At 48.5% G+C, this 20,225-nt stretch overlaps 2 protein-coding genes across 26 annotated transcripts in view; one reads left to right on the top strand and one right to left on the bottom strand.

Annotated features, from left to right (window-relative positions):
* LOC117891880 (PDZ and LIM domain protein Zasp) overlaps positions 1-20,225 on the bottom strand; it is a 57,346-nt gene that overhangs the window by 25,014 nt on the left and 12,107 nt on the right. For all 25 annotated transcript variants that reach the window (XM_034797647.1, XM_034797646.1, XM_034797664.1 and 22 more), the window contains one exon: positions 17,345-17,471. In XM_034797647.1, the coding sequence (XP_034653538.1) occupies positions 17,345-17,455 (111 nt within the window). In that variant the 5' untranslated portion in view covers positions 17,456-17,471. The remainder of the gene's footprint in view (positions 1-17,344; positions 17,472-20,225) is intronic.
* The window catches only part of LOC117891889, a 61,660-nt gene continuing 49,897 nt past the window's right edge, over positions 8,463-20,225 (top strand). Inside the window, exon 1 of the mRNA XM_034797690.1 lies at positions 8,463-8,913. The gene's annotated coding sequence lies outside the window, so the exon portion shown is untranslated. The remainder of the gene's footprint in view (positions 8,914-20,225) is intronic.

The raw sequence follows: 20,225 nt of genomic DNA, 5'->3' as shown, positions 1-20,225 counted from the left end.
GCATTCCTTGTTGAAGGAGTAAATGTTGTAAAAATAATTTCATTTGCATTATCATCAGCATGTATTTAGCATTTTGCCTCTGCAGCTGCATCTGCATGTCTCTCCAAAAAGAGGAAGGAAAACTCTTGAAATTATATGCGTTATGACAAATACTGCATCCTATGTACATACATATGTACATGCATACATATGTACATAAGTGTAGTATATGCAAGTATCTGTCAGATATGTGGTATCTGTGTCTGTCTGGCTGTGTGTGTGCTAGTGGGCGAGTGGCTTTCGTGGTGCTGCTGGCAGCCTGACAAAACTCTGAAGAATCGTTAGCTCTCAAGTGTTTGATTTGCAGGGGAAAAGTTGAAGAAGCTTGAAAGGAAAAATGGTTTCCAAATCCATAAAGCAAATGAAATTTTCGACCATAAACCCGAAACCAGAGCCAGAGCCAGAGTCTGAGAGCCAGAGCCAAAGTCTCGTAATCAAGTCAACTAAGCACTGCTCAAATCCATTCAAGTGCATTAAAATTGAATTTCATTCGAGAGAGACAGAGAAAATACATCACAACAATGGGACCGAAAAATCCAAGGGAAATGCATTCTCTCTTGCATTCTGCATTCTGCATTCTCCCAAGAGAATGCTCCTCTCCGACCTCCGCTCTCCGCTCTCCGCTCTCCTGCTCCCCACATGCTGCATGCAAAATATTTATGTTGATAAATCAAGTTTGCTTTTGTGGATTAGGTGTATCGCAAATAAATTGAATTTGTGGCGTAAATTAAACCCAAACAAGAAGGCAGGACACAGGACACTAGACGCTCGAAACTCGACACAGGGAGAGCCACCAGGAGCTGTCGTTCTGTCTGGGCAGGAAGTTGTTGGCCAAGTTATGAGCTTGTTTAATTGAAAATAAATCTGTTTAAAGCCTCAGTGCCGCCGCCTGAGTGCGAAGTGTAGTCGATTTTCTCCTGCAGAGTGCCAGAGTGGCGCGTGGAGAGTGCCATAAAAAAAAGAGAAAACAGAAACAGCGGGAAAAGTCGGAAAAGTGTCGTAAGTAGAACGAGCAAGCACAAAGCCAGATAAAATACAAAATACTGCGGAAATGCAGCGCAAATACAATGAATCTCAATGTATATGAATATGCATGGGCAGAGAGCATCACTCATACGTCTGGAACCTGGAGCCCCGCCCCACCCCATTCCCCCGCGCCATAAATCACTAGAAAACCCGACTCCAAACTTACTCCAACCTACAGCAGTGATGTTGCTGCTGCTGCTGTTGCTGATGCGGCTTTCTGGCACACAAACAAATGGCGCAGACCCCACACACCACACACCGCACATCCCGCCACAACATTTGACCAGCGCGAAACGGGAACAGAAACAGGAACAGGGAGGAGCCAGAGGAGGTGGAGGCATCTCTACTGCCAGGCAGTCTTGACGGGCGGCCAAGAGGAGGAGTCCCGCAACAGCTAGAACGGCATAGAGCCATCCCCCAGAGAATGAATGAAATGAAAAACTCTGTGGACCCCACAGAAACAATTCCATCCGTCCGTCAGTCGTCCTCCGCCTCCGCCTCCTCATTCTTCTCGCACTTTTGTTTAAAGTGCTTTTTTTGATCCGTTTGTCGTTTTTCGGGGGCAACCAACAACTTCAAACACATTAAAGCTCTTGAATCTCTGCCGCTCTGCTGCTCTCACTCTCTCTCTCTCTGTCTCTCGCTTGTGCAACATTCAATTAGATTGGAAAAGTCACCAAATCACTTGCTAATGGCTTTCGCTTTGGCTTTGGCTTTGACTGCGGCTGTGGCTGCTGCGTCGGCTGTTCCTCCCCAAAATCCCCATCATCATCGTCCATGACGATCCAACCGCGACAACAGAACCATTTTCAGGTCCAGAAATGACCAAAAGAGAGCCAGGAGTCGGGCCAGACAGACAAATGATATTTATTTATTGATGGAGAAATATGGGAGCCAGAAGCAGCAGCGGCAGCGGCAGCGGCATCAGCAGCTACAGCAATTGCAACTGCAACATCGAGGCACCCGCCAAACTGTCGGCAACATTTATAAATTATGATTGCAATCAACGTGCAACAAAAGAGTGTACCAACAGCAGCAGCAGCAGCATCAGGGGCGGAACCCAACCAAGTTGAAGTCTGCTCTGCAGATACTCTATCCTGCAAGAGGTTAGCATAGCTTTGGGAAGTACTGCAGGAAGGTCTTGGCCAAAGTGTACACACTCTTCGGTGTTCTGTAAGTCAATTTCTTTTTTTTGATTTTCTGGAATGACAGATGCAGACAGAAAGACAGAGAGGCGGAGAGAGAGCGAGAGAGAGCGAGAGAGAGTCGACAATAAACGTGACAATTTATATAAATGTTGCATATGCATAACCAGGCAATGGAACAACATTTGCCACAAAGCGATGCACAGAGAGAGAAAGAGAGAGAGAGGCGGATCCACATTTGAGAAATCATTCGACCAGGAGGCGGATACCATCGCCTGAAGGAGGCTTGTCTAATCCGCTGCGTGGGCTGCCGATCAGTTATCTCCGGACCTGACCGGACTGCACTGGACCACATGCATCTGCACTTCCTGGACAGCAGCAATCCCCTCTACCCACCGCCCACGAACCTCGCTCGCCATGAGAGGCTTGTCTGGTCAGTCGTCAGAGATTGCCAATTGCCAGCAGAGTGGAGGGGAGCGGAGTGCAAGTGAAAGTATGACTGACGCACGAATCTGATGGATTTTATAAGAGAACTACTTCGAATGGGGAAATGGCTAGCTGCATATGGAAGCATATGGCAGCAAAGGAAACCATGGCATATGGTGGATTCGCTTAGCGTGTTCCAATTCAATTTTTGAAAGACTTGAATCCAATTTAATCATGCACAAAGTACCCCACACACACACGAGGAGCGGAGCTCATCTCCGGCTCATCTTGCCGGAGCAATTTACGGCTCAGTCTCTGTGCTCAGACTCAGACTCAGTCTCAGACTCGAAATTGAGTTTAAATTGCTCTCAGGTTGCTCTCAGCTGCGGCTCCTCTCGCAAGAACCAACTCCTTTGCCTTGCTCCTGCTCCTCCTGAAAGTAGAATTTCAATAAATGTCACATGTCCCGGAGAGAGTCTGGGGAGAGTCCTGTTCCTGCGTGTACGCGCAAATTGTTGATTAAAGCGAGACCCCCACTCCACTCCCCGTAATGCCATTCGCCTGTTGAAAGCTAAAACTGAATCCGATTCCCAGGATTTGCCAGGAAGAAGGGTTCATTAGGAAGGCTATCTAGCCGCAGTCCCTCTGCCACATATCCTCGTACATATATATGTGGGTTAATAAGACAGAAAGCAGCGAATCCCTCCATCTGGCTGACATCTTGTGCTGCCTTGAATGTCATTAGCGGGTGTCCTGGTGTTAGTTGCCCCCTGAGGCGCCTCCCGAGAGAAGCGCTGCCGAAAACCCCAAGCACACACACACTGTAGGGGTGAAGGGGTTTGCTTTGGGGTTTGGGTTGGGTGGATGGTGGTGGTGCCACAGGGGAGCGGGCGGACAACTGGCAGCAACTGCCGCAGCGCAAACAAGATTAATTAAGGAATGTAAATTTTGTAAAATTACGCGCCATTGTTTGACTCTCTCTCACTCTGTCTCTCTCGCTCTCTGGGGTCTGTGTCTGTGTGTGTGTGCGAAAGGGTGTTGAGATTTTTTCCATTAACAACATCATCAATGGGTGGCAGGCAGGCAGGTCGCGGGTCGCAAGGTCGAAAGGTGTCCCTGCCTTGGGTCGCTGCAGGGTCCATCAAGGAGAGGGTAATGAGGGTTTGACTCTTTCTCCCTCGCTCTTTGGCACACCGTACACCGCATATACCTTGCGTCCGTCCGTGTTTGTTTTTGTGACGGGTTGTTGGTGAATTTAGCGGATTTCGCTGGAGCTCGGAGCTTAGCCGGCTTTTCAATTTCAGCCTCCACACTGACTCTGGCTCTAGTTCTGGCTGTGACTGGCTCCTCCTCTGGGTTTGCTTCTGCTGTTGTCAGCCGCCGCATGAGGCATTCGAAGGGTTGGCCAACATTTTTAATTAGTGTCGTCAGCGTCAATGTTGTCCTTGTTCCTGCGGTTGCCTTGAACCCTGAACACTGAACATTGAGCTGTGGAACCCTTTGTGTATTGTGCCACTGCCACTGCCAGAGCCACATGCATAAATTATATTTCCACGCCACGAGGAAATTTCTAATGAAGCCCGAAATCGGTTGCTGGGGAATCCCCAAGATCTCTGTGTGCTGTGTGGCGAGGGAAATTGTGAAACTTTCCCGTCTGCCGCCTGCTGTGTACCATATTGCAACATACGAGTTGTGTATGTGTGTTTTTCCCCGTTTCCCTGTCGTTTTCCCATTTCCACTGTCCGTTTCGTGGCATTGTTTACGAACGTGTCGAAATGGTTCTGCAGCAATGAGGTCCAGTCTCGTGTTCGCCTGCATCTTCTTTTGGGTCAAACCTTTAAATAAACTACTCCCAGTGTCTGTGGCATACGATTGTGCAACGCGTCTGTTTGATGTTTTCCTGTGTTGCACATGTGCCTGATGGCTTAATTCGAGGGGGAGATAGAGAGAGATAGAGAGAAAGAGACATGTTCCTGGAAGACGATCCATCTATCAATCAGAGGCCGAACGTAATTCTGACAGCCCTGAAATCGTGTTAAGCGTAATCTCGGACTAACCAAAAATCACTCTTCCTTATCCCTGTCCGTTGTCTCTCCCACTGATGTGTCTGCCACTGTTATCTGAGGCATGAATGATGGCACTCAAATTACATTAAATGGAATTTCAATTGAGCCAAAAGACTGCTCTCCCCTGCCCCACGCTTCATCCGCTGACAATGGGGACGACAAGACAATGGCCCGGCAGAGACAGAGGCAGCGGCAGGAACAGAACAGAACAGAACAGACACGACACAGAAATCGAAATGGAAACAGTAAATGGCATTTACATGTTCCCTGTCATAAGACCCAAGGAGGGGCAGGGTGGCAGAGCGGCAGAGTGGAACCAATTTAATGAATCAGCATCATCATCAGCAACAGATTCAACATCAGCATCAGCATCAGAATCAGATCCAGCTCCATCTACAGTATCGTGTGGATAGGCCTCGTATGACTGCAGATACCAGAGAAACTGCTGCTGCTGCTGCTGCAGCTGCAACTCTGCCACAGTGCCGCACGGCCTCTGCCACTGCCTCTACTCCAATCAGACAAATGCAATTAGGATTTGGCGACGCTTTCGCTATCGCTCGTGTCGAGAATTCTAAGCATGCCGCAGCAGCACAGCAACGGCAACGGGAGCGGCTGTCTTTGTTTTTCTTGTGTGGCAGCCACATCCATGGGGATGCAACAAGCCGCAGCGAGGCGAGCCACCAGGGACTCGGACATGAAAGGCACCGAAATGACGAATGATCCACAAGGCACAAAAACAACCCAACCTTCGATTGGTGACATGGTACAGGGGAGAGGAGGGACGTTAAACGAGTAGAGAAGAGAGCCGAATAGTAACCGAAATGACGATAAATCTGTTATGGAAAAGGAAATCACTCAAAAGAATCCCTGGATAATGAGTGGCTTTCGAGCGAAGAGTAGAAGCTTCCAATTAAAGCTTACGCTCATATTAAATTCTCTCCTCAAACAGAACGACTCAAGCACTTTCCGCCTCCTCCTCCACTTTCGCTTCTCTCCTACGAGTATCCACTCCTCGCTAGGCTTGGCAGCTCTCAATTAAATATTTAACTTTAAGAAATGTAATTTCAATTAGCGCCGCAGAGCATTCAACATTTAGCCATTAGCTGTGCCGTTGAGAGAATGCCGGGATTTGTGCCAATTGCGAAACACAGAATGGCATGGCGGATGCCGTAGAGAGCAGCAGCAGCAGCAGAAACAAACCCGAAATGAATGAACAAACAGCTGAAACAGTGTAGCGGGGGAGGATGGGTGCCAGAAGGGAGGAAGATGAAGAGCACACAATTCGGACACCCGCGCCACTCACTCACTTGCTCGCTCGCTCGCTCAAAATCATTACGTGATTAAGGTTGCCGTTACGTCTGGGGGGAAGGCAAAAATAGAAAACTAGAGCATGGCACGGAGATTCTGCGGCAGCTGCAGAGGGGGGCGGCAGCAAAACGACCGCAATTGCGCGCTCGTGAAAATAAAAGCAAAAAGAAGAGCGAAAAAATAACGGCAAATAGAAATAAATAAATCAGCGACACGACGAAGAAGCAATACGCTAGGATGGGGGGTGTCGAAAAAGGACAGACCGATAGACACAAGCTAAATTAGGTGGAAGGTAAGGCAGCCCCCCTCCAGAAATGCCCAGCCCTCGGACTCTCTCTTGCACTGCCTTACCTTCTGCTGAATATACTTGGAGAAGAGAGACAGAAAGACGGACAACACTTCGCCTTCGCCGCACAAAAACAATTAAAATGAAAAACCGTAAGCAATTCCATGGCCAAACGTGCAGGGACAGTACAAGAAACACAAAGATAGGAAGAGAGAAAGAGAAGTCACAGGAGAGAGCGTGTCCCCTGTTGGAAATTTGTATGCTCTGGCCGCACGAGCGAACAAAATGGTTTGAAAACAAATTTGCCGATCTAATTAAAAGCTAAATTGTGAGCATTAAACGGGGTACGGCACTCCACTGGGCCTCGCTCTCCGACTCGGCCTTCTCGCTCTAGCACACTGCAAATTTAAGTGAGTCCCTAACGGGACGGCCAGCACATGGAAAAACATTGAAAAGCATTTAAGTCGCCCCTCGCTCGACCTCTCTCCCGCTCTCTCCTTCTCCCACTCTTTGCCATTTCCCTGTGCTCTGTGCCTTTCAACAAGTTGGAAACCAATGCAATTTACGGCTGCTCTTCATCAGGCGGGGCCGAGGGATGGGATGCAGAACAAGGACATGGCCATTACTGGGCCAACAGGGAATAGAAAAAAAAGTATGCCAGGCCCCCACGCTGACCGCAACAGTCCGGCACATCGATGGTAGCTAGAGACTGCACTGCACTGCGACTGCTGCTCCGACTCCACTCCGTATGCGGATACGGATGTCTGGCAAATTGTAAATTAATTGATGAAAGCAACGTTTAGAAGCGGGCAGAACACAGACAAACTCGGGCAAACTCAAGTGCTCCCAGACCCAATCCGAGTCCGGTCCAGGCCACACAATATTTGAACTGCATTTGGCATGTCGAACTGGAGAACTCAAAGAGAGCGAGAGCGAGATGGGAGGGAGACAGGCACAGACCTGGAGACCTGGAGGAACACTGACAAATTGCTGGTAGCAAGATTAATGCTGTGCATTATCTTTCCTCATTTGTCCATTGTCAATGCAACTGGGCCGCGTCCACAGCAGAGCTGGTGAATTGGAGAGAACCGTAGCACAACGGCAACAACAAAGGAGAGCACGCTCCAGGGCGTGGCAGCTTACCTTTTACCTGTTTTCCTTCCATTTCAATCGCCTGTCTTTCACATTGTTCTCCGCCTCCCGGCTGCCGACTGCTCTCTGATTTTCCATTTTCCTCTATCGTCGACATTTTTCAATTTGATGATGCGCGCACTCAAGGCAACAACATTGTGGGCGTCCTTTTCCCTTTTTTTTTTGTCCCGGTTTTTAATGCCGACTGGCAGCGATGAAGGTAATTTCATTTTTATATTAATGACAGCGCTGGGCATTTTTTACGTTTGATGCGACTGTGTCGCGACGTTAATCATTTAAGAGTCTTAAATGGAGAAAAACACTCGGCCATATGGGCCCACTTAATAGAGACGTGCAGAGGGAAACATTTTCGCGAAAATAATGTGAAATTGCGAAATGGCGAAAATTGAGATGGGGAAAATTAATTAGGCAAGGCATCGATAGTTCAGTGTCCGATCGTGTGACATGCCAGTCGATGGTTAGCCAAAAGCTAATTTGGCGTTTTGTTGGTTGGTAGTGGCTGCATTAGCTAATTAAATTGTTGTTCACTCCCGCCAACTTGGTTATATATCTATATATGGGTTTTAACATCCATGAAGAGTGATTTGATAACACCAGTCCGATTATTGTGAATGGGCCCCAAAAGCTTATCGATAGCCCGTGGGTTGGTCTTGATCGGGTTATATTTTTCGCGCTATTGGACTTCAAAAGTGCTGTTCAAATAGTCTTACAACAAGGGCAGTTGTCTGCAATGCATTCGGAATCTGTGTTTTTGTTCCTTTTTCTGCAGCAAGTGTACACAAGTGCAGGTGCGAATACATAAATAACGCCTGTTAAGCCGCTATAACAAATAAAATATAGTTGTACACCTTTTCTGGATTTTTTGACAATTTTTGGCATTTTTGTGGAGCAATTGAGAAAAGCCGCCTTACAATTTGATTTTCCCGCTCACATCGTGAGCGAGCCTCCCATCGCATCCCCATCATCGATGCTGTATCGATAAGCGTTGATCGGCTGCCGCCAAAAAGTTGTGTGTTCCCGCGGTTTTACTAATTGTTGGTGTATTTGTTGTTTAAGTGCTGCTAAACTGCAGTTTAATCAATTTAATTTAAAGTGCAAGTGTGTACCAAGTAGTGTGTGCTTTAGTTGTTCTTAGATGACGTCGAGGGAACGTCCATGGATGCGTGCGTGTGTGTATGAGAAAAAATAAATCCTATTGCGTCGCCAGCACAATGCTGTATCGATATGCGTGAGCGGCTGCCGCCAAAAAGTTGTGTATTCCCGCTCTTTTGCTAATTGTTGGTGTATTTTTTGTTTAAGTGATGCAAAATTGCAGTTTATTAATTTAATATCAAGTGCAAAGGTGTGCCAAGCAGTGTGTTTTTTGTTTTTGTGCAGGAAAGTCTTCAAATCCAAGCAGAATCCGTAGATGACGCCGAAGACACATTCATGGATGCATGCGTGTGTGTGCGAGGACGCATAAAAGGTAAGATTTACATCTTGAAATTGACGAATTCTCATGGCATTTCTAATTTTTCATTCAGGTAGGTGAGATGCTGCAATTTCCCATTGAATCGGAGGCGGTGAGTGTGGCACTTCCTTTGTTTTCCACTGCATACACACACGAAACTGATCCCTTGTACACACATGCATCGCACGCGGCCCCGCACGAATGGGATGGCCACCAATTAGCAGTCGTAGTCCCCAAACCCTGGCCCTGTCCCTCAAAAAAAAAAAAAGGGAAACAATATGTTCGGCTGGGCTCAAACAACTGCAGGCAGAATTCTAAATCCCGGTCAGGACAGGAGCGTGAGCAGGGGGGAGCAGGGGTGCGCACTGGCCATGGCCATGGCATTCCGGATGTGCCTGTTGGTCGTCGAAACTAGCGAACTTTCCAGACAGAACAATGCCCCTCGTCGAGTGTTGGCTGGAATTTTAGGTCTAAATCCTGTTGGGTCATAAAAAGTGCTTATTACATTATCACCTCAAGCGTGGCTGAGCCGGCTATGGGCTCTGCTCTGCTCTGCCACACTCACACCCACACCCACACACCCCGAAGCGTACACAAACAGACATTGACTTGTCCGCCCTTTCCACAGAAACCGATTCACTTGCTCTCTGGCACTGCTTTTTGTTGGGTTTTTGGCTTTATTATGGCCCTGGCAGCTGCGTTTTTCAATTTTCGCTTTTTTTCGGCCTCTGGGCCTCACCTGAGAGCGCTCAGTGAGCCTTGAGCCGATTTGGTTCGGTTTGGGTTTGGGTTTGGGTTCGGATAGCTGCTGGCAGCCGTAGTCACTTATTGGCAAATGTTTCGCAACCAAAAAGAAGGAAGGAGCACGTAACGCTGGAACAGCAGAAGGAGGAGAAGCAGGAGCAGTATCAACAGCAGCAGCAGCCCGGACAGGAGCTGGAGCGGAAATGCGAAAAATGTGTAAATTTTTGCTTGCTTTTATTTCTCGCATTTTCGCCCCGTGATGATGTGTAGTCGCTGATCCGCTTTGGCAGCGCACCAAGGTTCGAGTTCATTCAATTTGGATTAAGTCGTTCGTGTTGATTAACAAAATTGACTTTTTTCCCCAGACTTTGCAGACTTTCGAGGCTTTCGAGTCGCCCCCCGGAACACATTCGAGAGAGGACTCGGGCGTCACTGGATCGATGGCGGCAGGCCGCAGCTGCGGACCATTTAGAGGGCCATGCCGGAGACGTTTAGTAAATATTCAATCAATTTAGATTGAAGGCCCCAGTCGATATAATAAATCACAAGTAAATCAAGAAGGTCTCCATTTCAGGGACAGGCTGTGGAGACGAGACGGTCATGGACACGAGATATGCGTCATAACAATAAAAATTCTGGCATTTCCCATTTCCCCGCTGTGCGGCTAAATAACGCAAATACTCGTAAACAAGACAAGGCGACAGGCTATAATATATCATGGCCCAAAGGCGCTCCGACAGCACAGGCACACGCACACACCAAATGCAGGAGGAAAGATGCGGAGCAGATCAAGGAGAAAGCAGAAGCTGTAGTCTGTGGAAGGACATCGGTCCGTAATGGCTGTCATGGGGATGCCGCCCCACTCGGCTTCTGGCCCTGTCTCTGGCTCGTCTGCGTTAACTGAGAATCAATGACATATCGTCATGGCAAATACGCATGCCCTCGGGGACGGTGACAGCGAGATGGAGCCACAAAGAGCGAGGAATAAAATAATAACCAGGATAATACAGCAGCATATGTCAGGTCAATGAGGCAGCCATTAGCGACGAGTCCCTCCAGCGAGGAGGAGGCTTTAAATCGGAGCCGATTACCTGGACCTAATTGCCAGACAAACTTCCCTCACTCTCGCTCTGGTCTAAGCCCTCGCCCAATGGGGAATGGACACAGCATCGCTACTCCCCAGTAAGACACTAAAAGCCCTTGCCGGAAACTGCCAGGGTCCAAGGATCCAGGATCCATGGCATGGGCACTCCTGGCTGCTGGCTGCTGGCCACAATGTAAGTTGGGCTCATAATTTATTTCGATTACGCCGCAGCACGCAATTTGCGCCCAGCATATCCTTTTAGCACACGCACGCACAGGAAGTGGCGATAACCAGAGAACCAACCGACAGGAGCAGCAGCAGCAGCAGCAGCGGCAGCAGGAGTCAGAGGAGGATGCGAGATAAGTGTGCGCGCAATTTCCGTTTCCGCTTGGCTTGCCGTTAGCCAGCGTTGATGCTGCGAAAATCCACTAAGCAACAATTAAATCAGAGACTCCAGCAAGTGTGGAAAGCAGCTCAGAGGCATAATCAGAGAGAACGAGAGATAAAGCCACATGGTTGAGCAGTGACTCAGAGGAGATCCGAAGCAGACAGCGATATCAATTCGAGGATTGGGAAAACCGACACAGAAACACAGAGAGAGAGAGAAAGACAAAGGCAAGGGCGATCCAGGTAGCCAAATGCAAATGAATCATGTCCGTGGGGCAGGTATCGTGCATTAGCTGACTAATATCGCGGCACGAAAGAGTTTCCAGCCCCATCGTACCTTTCCCCCGCCGAATCGTTGAGCACTTTAAACGTTTACGTTTTGTTGTTGTGGAACGGGGAGAACCTTAGAACTTATAAATATTTATGGCGCACATAATGCAGCGCGTTGAGCACGGCCAATAATTCCTTGGCTTGGACTCGAGTCGAGCGGTGCTTACTCCTTGCTATCGGGACAAGGGACTCGTAACTCGAGCGTGTGTGCAGCTCAGGCCCTGGTGCCTGCTCTGGCTCTGGGTGCAGCGGAGCGAGCATTTTCCACTGAAGGATTTATGCTCGCTGACATGCAACTTAAAAGCAAGGACAACAAAACGGCTGCAGATAGCACACACACGCACACACACATCCGACATCCTACTAAGGAGCCAGCGAAGGAGCCATTTCTCTCCGCACAAGGATGCGGATGCGGATGCGAATGCGAATGCTTTTCTTGTGTGCAAGTGCAGTCAGAAACAACAATTGGGAAAAATATGCTGAGCGCAAGGATTAGGAGACGCCGCAGCAGCAGCAGCAGCAGCAGTGAAAAGCAGAACAAATTTATGTGACTTTTGCATGCGGCTGCAGCAGGATGCTGGAAGGAGGATGGAGGATCCAGGCTGCATGGCCGGGAACTGGCTAGACATTAGTACAATCTCCGGTCCAGGCCACAAAATATTCAATAATATATTAAAGATATAGCCAGCCAGCCAGCCAGGCCGAAAGAGATATCCAACAGACAAACACACAGAGAGAAAGAGAGAGACTGTGTGTGTGGCAGAGAGGAAGAGACATGAGGCATGAGGCACGAGGCACGAATTCGACAACTCAACTGAAGCGTAGCAGGCAGGATAAATCTAAATAAGACGTGCTCGAGGCCGAAGCTTGTGGCTTTAGAACGAGATACTCGTACCAGCAGCAGTATTTGTGCAATGAAGTGCGAGTGAACTTCAGTCTTAAAGCAACTGAAGATGCTCGTACTCGTGGTTGCAGGAGCCATGCACCATGTACCTGCACTCGGGACAGCGATGGGAACGTGAGAGGCAGACTCCATGACCATAACGGAGGTGTGCGTTCGGAAGAGCTTTGGAGCCCCTCTACTGACGAAACTTCCTGCTCATCGCTGAGGCATGGAACAAAACGGAAGCGCCACAACCCGGTGGCAGAGGCAGCGGATGTGGATGTGGATGTGGGTACACAGCCAACGTTAATCTGGAGTTGCAGAAAATTGTTCAATAAATTTCCACACTCTTAAATTGGCAATGCAATGCGCTGCAGCCAGTCAGCAGGAGAGGAAGGAGAAGCCACAGTCCTCGATTGGTTCATCCAGGGGCAGGACAGCCTTAAAGCGTATGTGACCGGTGAAAATTGATAATCAATCAAATGCGGAAAAGGCAACGGCGCTGACGGAACGTAGCGGACCGCATCGCATCCTCGCATCCAGAGCTGGGCACTTAATCACTGTCTGGTTATCCTTTTTGCTGCACTTGTTTCCTGGCCATCGTATCGTATTCCATATCCAATATCCCGTATGTATGTCTGTTTGTTTGTGCCTCAGCTTTTATCAATTACTTTTTTTGTGGACGACTGGAGGAGTGACAGAGATGAATCACAGGAAGCTGAAGCGAGAGAGCTACAGCCACAGACCCGTTTATTAAATCAATTAACGCTCGAACGATAATTACTGAGACATTAGCCAGGGCATTGCTTCTGCAAGCAAAGGAAAATGAGTGGAACGCACTCCCTGTGGTTCTCCCCTTCCTTCGATCTCAATCTACGGAGTCTCCTGTTCAAGGGGGACAAACCGCAACACAAATTTCAACGACAATGTACATTTTCCTGCGCCCAAATGCACAAATGCGATTTTCATGTATCTGCATCTTTGCCTTGTGGATGTTGCTGCTGATGCTGATGCTGCTGCTGCTGCCGTCTGTTGCAATTAATAAAATGTCCAAGTAAATTGAGAGCCACCGCAGCCGGAGATGTCTTGACATTAACAGCAATTGCCCGACCCCCCCCTACTCGTGCCACAAGCCACGTGCCACAGGTGGCCCCTGCCATTAAGTTGACATGTGGGCGCCTGCTGCGGTCGACTGTGGCTGGAGAAAAGTGCAAGTACAATCGACATGTTCAACAATTGAAAGCAAAGGAGGCGCTGGCACTGGAACTGGAACTGGCACTGGCAAACGGCATTCAATGTTGTCCCGGCAACCGCAAGCACAGGGTGTCTTTGGGGTCGGGCAAGCTCATATTCAATTACAAAGGATCCCAAAATCAAAGCGAGGGACATTGGCCTGCATTATTCGTACGAGCACACAGGAAAGGCACTCTACATACCCTCGATGCAAGCAGAATCCACTGAAAGAGTGCTCCAGGCATACGACCTGCTCCGAATAGGGTATGCAAAGAGCAGAATTATGAATTCTGCACAGTGCGGAGCCAAAGACAAACACGGACACAAAAGCAGCCCCAGACAGGAGTCAAATAATTAATGGCCAGCCAGCAGGGGGGTGCAGATTCCGGGAGAATCCAAACAAACAAGCCCGAAAAACGAGCAGCAACCGAAACGAAACTAAACCGAAAAAAATGCCCGAAAACTGTACTCTTTCGATCCGCACTTTAGATACTCTTTTTCCCAGATCCTTCCTGCTGCAGTCCAGCAATCTTTCATTTGTTAAATGTTTCGTTCGGGTTTTCTAGGATAATTCTACACTACCCTCCTCTCGATGAAGGGTACAAAAATCAGCCAAAAACAGATTTGCATGAACAAAATGCAGACTAAGAGGCAGGACATGTGTATGTGTGTGTGTCTGTGGAAGTGTGAGTGTGAGTGGGAGTGGGATATGCCATCCTAAAGCCGTCGTCGGTTGCCTTGGATGCCGTCAGTAGCTTGTTATCCACTGTTCTCTCTCTCTCTCTCTCTCCCTCTCTCACCGGGACATAAACCTGCCCGTTCCCGTTCCTGTTTGGCTTGTCTAGACTTTAAGTTGGCTAATAGCCGACACTGATGCCGCCGTCGCAGTCGTTGTCCGACTGTCCGATTGTCCTCCTTCCGCTGGTTGCTATTTTTTATTGGACCGTGGACCGTGGACTGTGGACGAGTGCTCGTTGGACACGGAGCAGAAATTTGTAGTAAACCGAATTGACGCTTTTGTATTACTTATTTGTTCCATTATTTGTACGGATGTGGTTGCACGGAGACTTCACAGTCCACAGTCGGAGGATGAAGCTGCTGGCTTTCGCTTTTATTTGACTTTGGCCTTTTGTGTGACGCTGTTTTTTCGCTTTGGCCCCAAAAACGAACTCTGCTCTTGATAATGAAATATAAACGTGGCTTCTGCCCCCTTTCGCTACGACTGGACTGTGTCTGTCCCATTGTGTGGGCTGATGGTGGGTTGGAAATCCGTGGGCATAAGGCTTATAACACACACAGGACAGGACTGACAGACAAGTGGAGAGCAACAGGAAAAGGACTTCATTGCGAGAACGGAGCGTGTCCTCGATTGAATGGGGACTCCTGTGAGCTCCTCCCAGTGAGAAATCATAAATTAATCCGATTTAAGCAGCTCAGTAGCTTATTTTTATGTGCCCCGGACGGACCCCCAGTAACTCGCTCTCTCTCTCTCTCTCTCTCTGTTGTTTAATGAGAGGGGGACTCGTGTGTTGCATCTTGATGAGCTGTGGCAGCATTTAAAGCAACCAATTTGCTTGCTCCTCAGAGAGGATGAAGAAAGAAGGTGAAGGACTCCACTCCGCCTGTTGAAGAGCTGAAGAAGTTGACATGATTGGATGCTGATGATGACTGAGATGATGATTTGTTGTCAAGGTGCACACAAGGTGCTGCGCCCCACCCCGCCCCGCCCTGCTCCGAGTGGCAATGCTCAGTTTGAGTCGACTTGAGTCGACTTCAGTGTCCTGGAGTCCCGGTGTCCTGGCAACGCAGGAGCTCATTACGAGGCAAGTTTTTACGCAGCAGCGGCATTCCTTCCTTCCGAAGGATGCGTCTTAAGTGCTCCATTCTAAATTCAATTGAGCTTCAAGTGTACCCAAAAGCGACGGCAGGAAATCTGCCATCTGCCCAGGTCAGCCAGCATAGAGGATAGTGCAGGGAAGGTCCTGGCTCTGGCGCTGCGATTTATGAGCAGACAAACCAAACAATTCCCAGCCCCGAGGACTGCGACTGGGACTGGGCAGGGGGACCCTCGTGTAATCCATAAATATTTCCATTTCAAATTGTTCAAATTGCGTTAAATTGATGCTTTGTGATTTTCGCATAAATCTCTCTCCCTGACTGGATGCACTTTTGGCCAACATTGTTTTGCGGCCTCCGTTCGCGTTGGCTAATTGACGTGGACGGATGGCGGACGCTTCTGTTGGCTGTGGATGCCACTAATTGGAGGAAAGGACGTCGCGCCAGGCGTCGCGGAGTGTCTGATTTTAATTGATGGATGACGCGGAACAAATCAATTTAAACGGAACTCCATTCTGGTGCGAGTTTTTTTTGCTTTAATATCTCTGCGGGAAGTGCGCGATTGCGGTGCGCGCCCATGTCATGGCGGCATTGACACCGAAAACAACTGTTAAAATAGAAATTGCGCATTTAGCACGTGCCACGCCCACTAGCCTAAATGTCTACTCCCCCGCCACCCCCGTTCCGTGTGGAACGCATTTGTAATGCCTAAGCAAACAGCAAAAAGAACACAGAAGAGAACACAGAAATTTGTGTGTATTATTTCTGTTTCACGTTCCATTTGGAACGCAGCAAAGTATTTACTCTGCACACAAAACGGAGGGGGTGGGAAGGGGAAGGGGAAGGGGCAATAATTACCTACATTTCTATGTGTATGTCTCTGAATCAATAATTTCAGCACTGCCCCCTTCCGCCACACAAACACAAAGCCTGCCCTTCCATTGCGCATACCTTTCCGATGGCAGAAATTCTATTTATGACGAGAACAATATGGAGCATGCCCTCGCATTCAACCTCACACTGACATTGGTTTGCTGATAAGAAAAGGTGAGCAGAGCGGGGGCCCGGGTCTGAGTTTGAGTCTGAGTCTGAGTCAGAAATGGAACTGTGGACTCCGCGTCAGAGTCAGTTGATTGGGTGCTCAATGGATTCATGGCTCTGTGATTCATTCGAGTCCGTGCACCGTTTCGTGCCTGAATTCACTTGAAACTCGATGTCCAATAAGCAGAAATATTGGAAAGATGATTAGTAATATTGAATCACTTGGCAGATTGTATATTAGAGCTCTAGGAACCAGCACTTAAGACTCTCTGATCAGCTTCAAGCAGCCTTAAAGCCATGTAACGCACTGTACCAGATCCGCACCTCGATATATTCGCGCGCTCATAAAGTTGTCAAAATGATTTAGCAGTGAAATTTGTGTGGCATGTCGCCGCAAATGTAAAATTGTTCAAAAATCTTTTATGAATGTTTAACAAATTTCGGTTGGTTTTCTGTCCATCTGCGAGTGTGTGTGTGTGTGTGTCAGTGTGTCTGTGTTCAAATTAGTTTGGCGAGCGGAAATTTGTTGGGAAAATGTGAAAAATAAAACTCATTTGTTGTGGGTAACGTGCGCAAAAATCGCACGGAAAATGAAAAACCGAAAAAATAATACAAAAAAAGAGAGCGAAAACCTATAGCCGCAGATTTATTTTTGAACGAAAAGCGAAGCACTTAAACGCATAAATAAATTAACTGCTCAACTAATATGCTTTTTCCCCGCTCACTTTCCCGCCCCCGAAACTCGACGAAGCGAATTTTCGTTTCATTTTCACGCGCTTTGGCCCCGCGCTCGCTTTTTTTGGACACCAAAATGCCATTTGTCAATCGCTTGCGATAACTGAGAGAGAATATTCTATATGTTCCGTGTAATTTTGTATGGTGGGGCTACGAATATGTGTGGCACTTACCTTCTGCACGAGTAGGGGCTGGGCAAAGTCCACGCCGCCCTGCAGCCGGAATCCCCAGGGCTGGGCATCGAAACGTGACAGCTTCACTTGCAGCAGTTGTGGTTGGGCCATTTTCTATTTGCGCAGACTGTAAGACAAAAGGTGCGATAAGAGAGGGGAACAAGTAGCATAAATAATAATAATGTCTGCTGCGTATACTGGATATCACGTACGTCGACTAATTAATGAAATCAGAAGCCTACACACACGAACAAAAATCCAGAAATACTGAAAGGCAGTGGACCAGGGGGATACCGAGATTGCTGCTCATTTTTTGGGCGGGGCGGGGCAGGGGAAGGGCGACTAATAAAGACATTATTCAGCCATGTCCAGGCTAATCCTGCCACCAGTACCAGACACCAGTCGACACCGGGGACACGGGACGGGGACAGGGACTCCTGCTACACGCTGGGTGCCAGCTGCAGCTGCCTCCTGGTTCCCTCTGTTGCAGGTTCGTATGCAGAAAAGCTCCCAAGAGAGTGTGCCCAAACATTCAGCTCACTGACTGCAAGGCTCTGGCGCAGTGAAGGGTTCGACCTGTCGGATGCCCTCCAAATGGCATCCAAGAAGGCTGCTTCGAGGGAGAAGATTCTGAAATAAATCTCTATTTTCTCTGCTAGAAGAATATCCTTACAATTTCCTTCCTGTATGTACTTCTGCCCGACAGTGCCAACACTCCTCTCCCCAGGCGCTTGTACTAGAGGGCACTCGACATAAAACGAGTTAAACTTTGTTAGATATCGCCTTTTTTTTGCACACACAGAGATGCTCGTACCCTGGTCCTGGTACTCGCACTCCCCTCCCCATGCCTCCCCTCTGCAGTGGCCACAGTGGGTGCTGTAAGCAAGCGCCCACCGAAATGGCACATGCTGGGAGTCGAGCCGTGTTGTAAGTGTGGCTTACACGGTCTCCCGCCCCTCCACGGCCCTCTCCGTCTCTCATAGCTTTGTAATTTGTACGCCGTATGTGCGTCTGCCGAATGGTGCAAGGGGGTGGGGGTGAGGCTATATGTACAGGGTATGAGGGGTGTCTGTTGATTTAGTTTGCTGCATAACAATTTTGCTGAGTGTTGTGTTTTTTATTAGCAAAGACACATTTTCTCCTCCCTGCGTCTGTTCTCTCCCTCTCTGTCTTTACATGCATATGTATGCATGTGTGTGAGTGTGTGTGTGTGTCCCTCTCTTTTGCTCTTTGTGCTGGGCTCTCTTTTGCTCGGCTTGTGGAGGAGCTACATGTGGAAGACACTCAAAGTGGAAGTAACTACATTAAGCTATTAAAACGACAGCAGCTGGCAGCTGGTAGCGGAGAGAGAGAGGAGAGAGGATGGGGTATGGTGGATGCGGATGCGAGAGTACCACATATGGAAAAGAGACATTTTAGCACACACAGCAGTTTAATTAACGTTAAGTGCGGGTGGTAATGTCTCCATGGAACAGAGCTACAGCCATCAGCCACAGCCAGAGCCAGAGCCAGAGCTACGGTTCCGTGGAGCAGATACAGTTCCAACTCCAGGACTCCGGCAGTCCAGGCTCTGAGGTTCCGAGGCTCAGGCCAAGGCAGAGGCCGTAACACGTTGACGGCATTTGCATGTAAATACTTTGTGCCCCATGAAGTTGGCCCATTAGACGCCCCAGCGAACCCTCCGCCATGTGTGCGGGGGGAGGAATGCACATGCACACAAATAATTTAATTAAAATATTAAATAAATGCGAAATGCCAGAGCTAGAGCGTCAGAAAGAGATAGAGAGAGAGAGAGCCAGGGATTCAAAGTGCCCAGGCAGACGACGACGACTGAAAGAAGGAAAAGCGCAACAACACGAAAGTGCCAGGATGAACACGTTCTGCAGTAGGTGGAGGAGAAGGAGAAGGAGGAGGAGGGAGCTGTAACATTCCTGGCTAATTACTGACTCAAATGCTCTTGGCCAAAGGATGCTTTTGCGGCTGACAACCCATTGACAAGATTGACACGAGAGAGAGCAGAGAGCGAGCACGCCAGAGATGCCACCTAATAAGTGTTGAATAAATGTACATCAGTGTGTGTGTTTGCCCTAGGATTGGGCTCCTGGATATCCATGGATAGTATCTGTCGGTCTGTCTGTTTGTAGGAGACCTACTTTACATACACCCCCAACAATTAGCAAACAAATTATTTGATCCTCAGACACGGAGCGGACAGTGGATCCCCGAAACCGAAATCAAACCTCAGGCTTTTGGGCGCATGCATCATGAACAAAGTTTGGCCAGCAAAGTAGGCCGCCCGAATCCCCATGGCTGCTTCATGACTAATAACCTGTCGGGGGGTGGCGGGGCATTTGGCACGGGGGACACGTTGGCAATTTCCTGGAACAGTACAGTGAGACATCGATACGGGTGCCATGTCGCTAATAACTTTTAAACGCGCACAGCCACACACATCTATACACACACAATTGGCAAATTACAATTTATTTATGCCCCTTGTGCAACCTGCCACTCCACCATGCCATGCCACTGCCACACCCTCCCTGCCAGTCCCTGCATTGACTGCATTTTTGATTCAGGAGCGAGAGGCAACAAATCAATTTGCATGCGGCGGTAATTCCAAAGATTTATGGCCAACACAATTTCGTGAATGGATGGAGGGAGGTTCCGCGGGGATTGCAAAGCACTGAAATTCGCAGAAATTGAATAAAAGTTATTGTGGCCAAAAAGAGTGGGAAGAGGCAGTGAGAGGGAGGAGGAGAGAGCGGGAGAGAGTGGAATTGTAAGCCGATTTCCTGCCACTGGAAATGGAAACATTACGAAAATGGTCGAAACGCGGCAAACGTCACGAGGAATCAAATTGATTTTACAGCCCCCCAAC

The sequence above is a fragment of the Drosophila subobscura genome, chromosome E (assembly GCF_008121235.1).
Source record: "Drosophila subobscura isolate 14011-0131.10 chromosome E, UCBerk_Dsub_1.0, whole genome shotgun sequence".
Lineage (NCBI taxonomy): Eukaryota > Metazoa > Arthropoda > Insecta > Diptera > Drosophilidae > Drosophila > Drosophila subobscura.
Note: the sequence above shows the minus strand (reverse complement) of the source record. Positions and strands in the feature narration are given on the sequence as shown.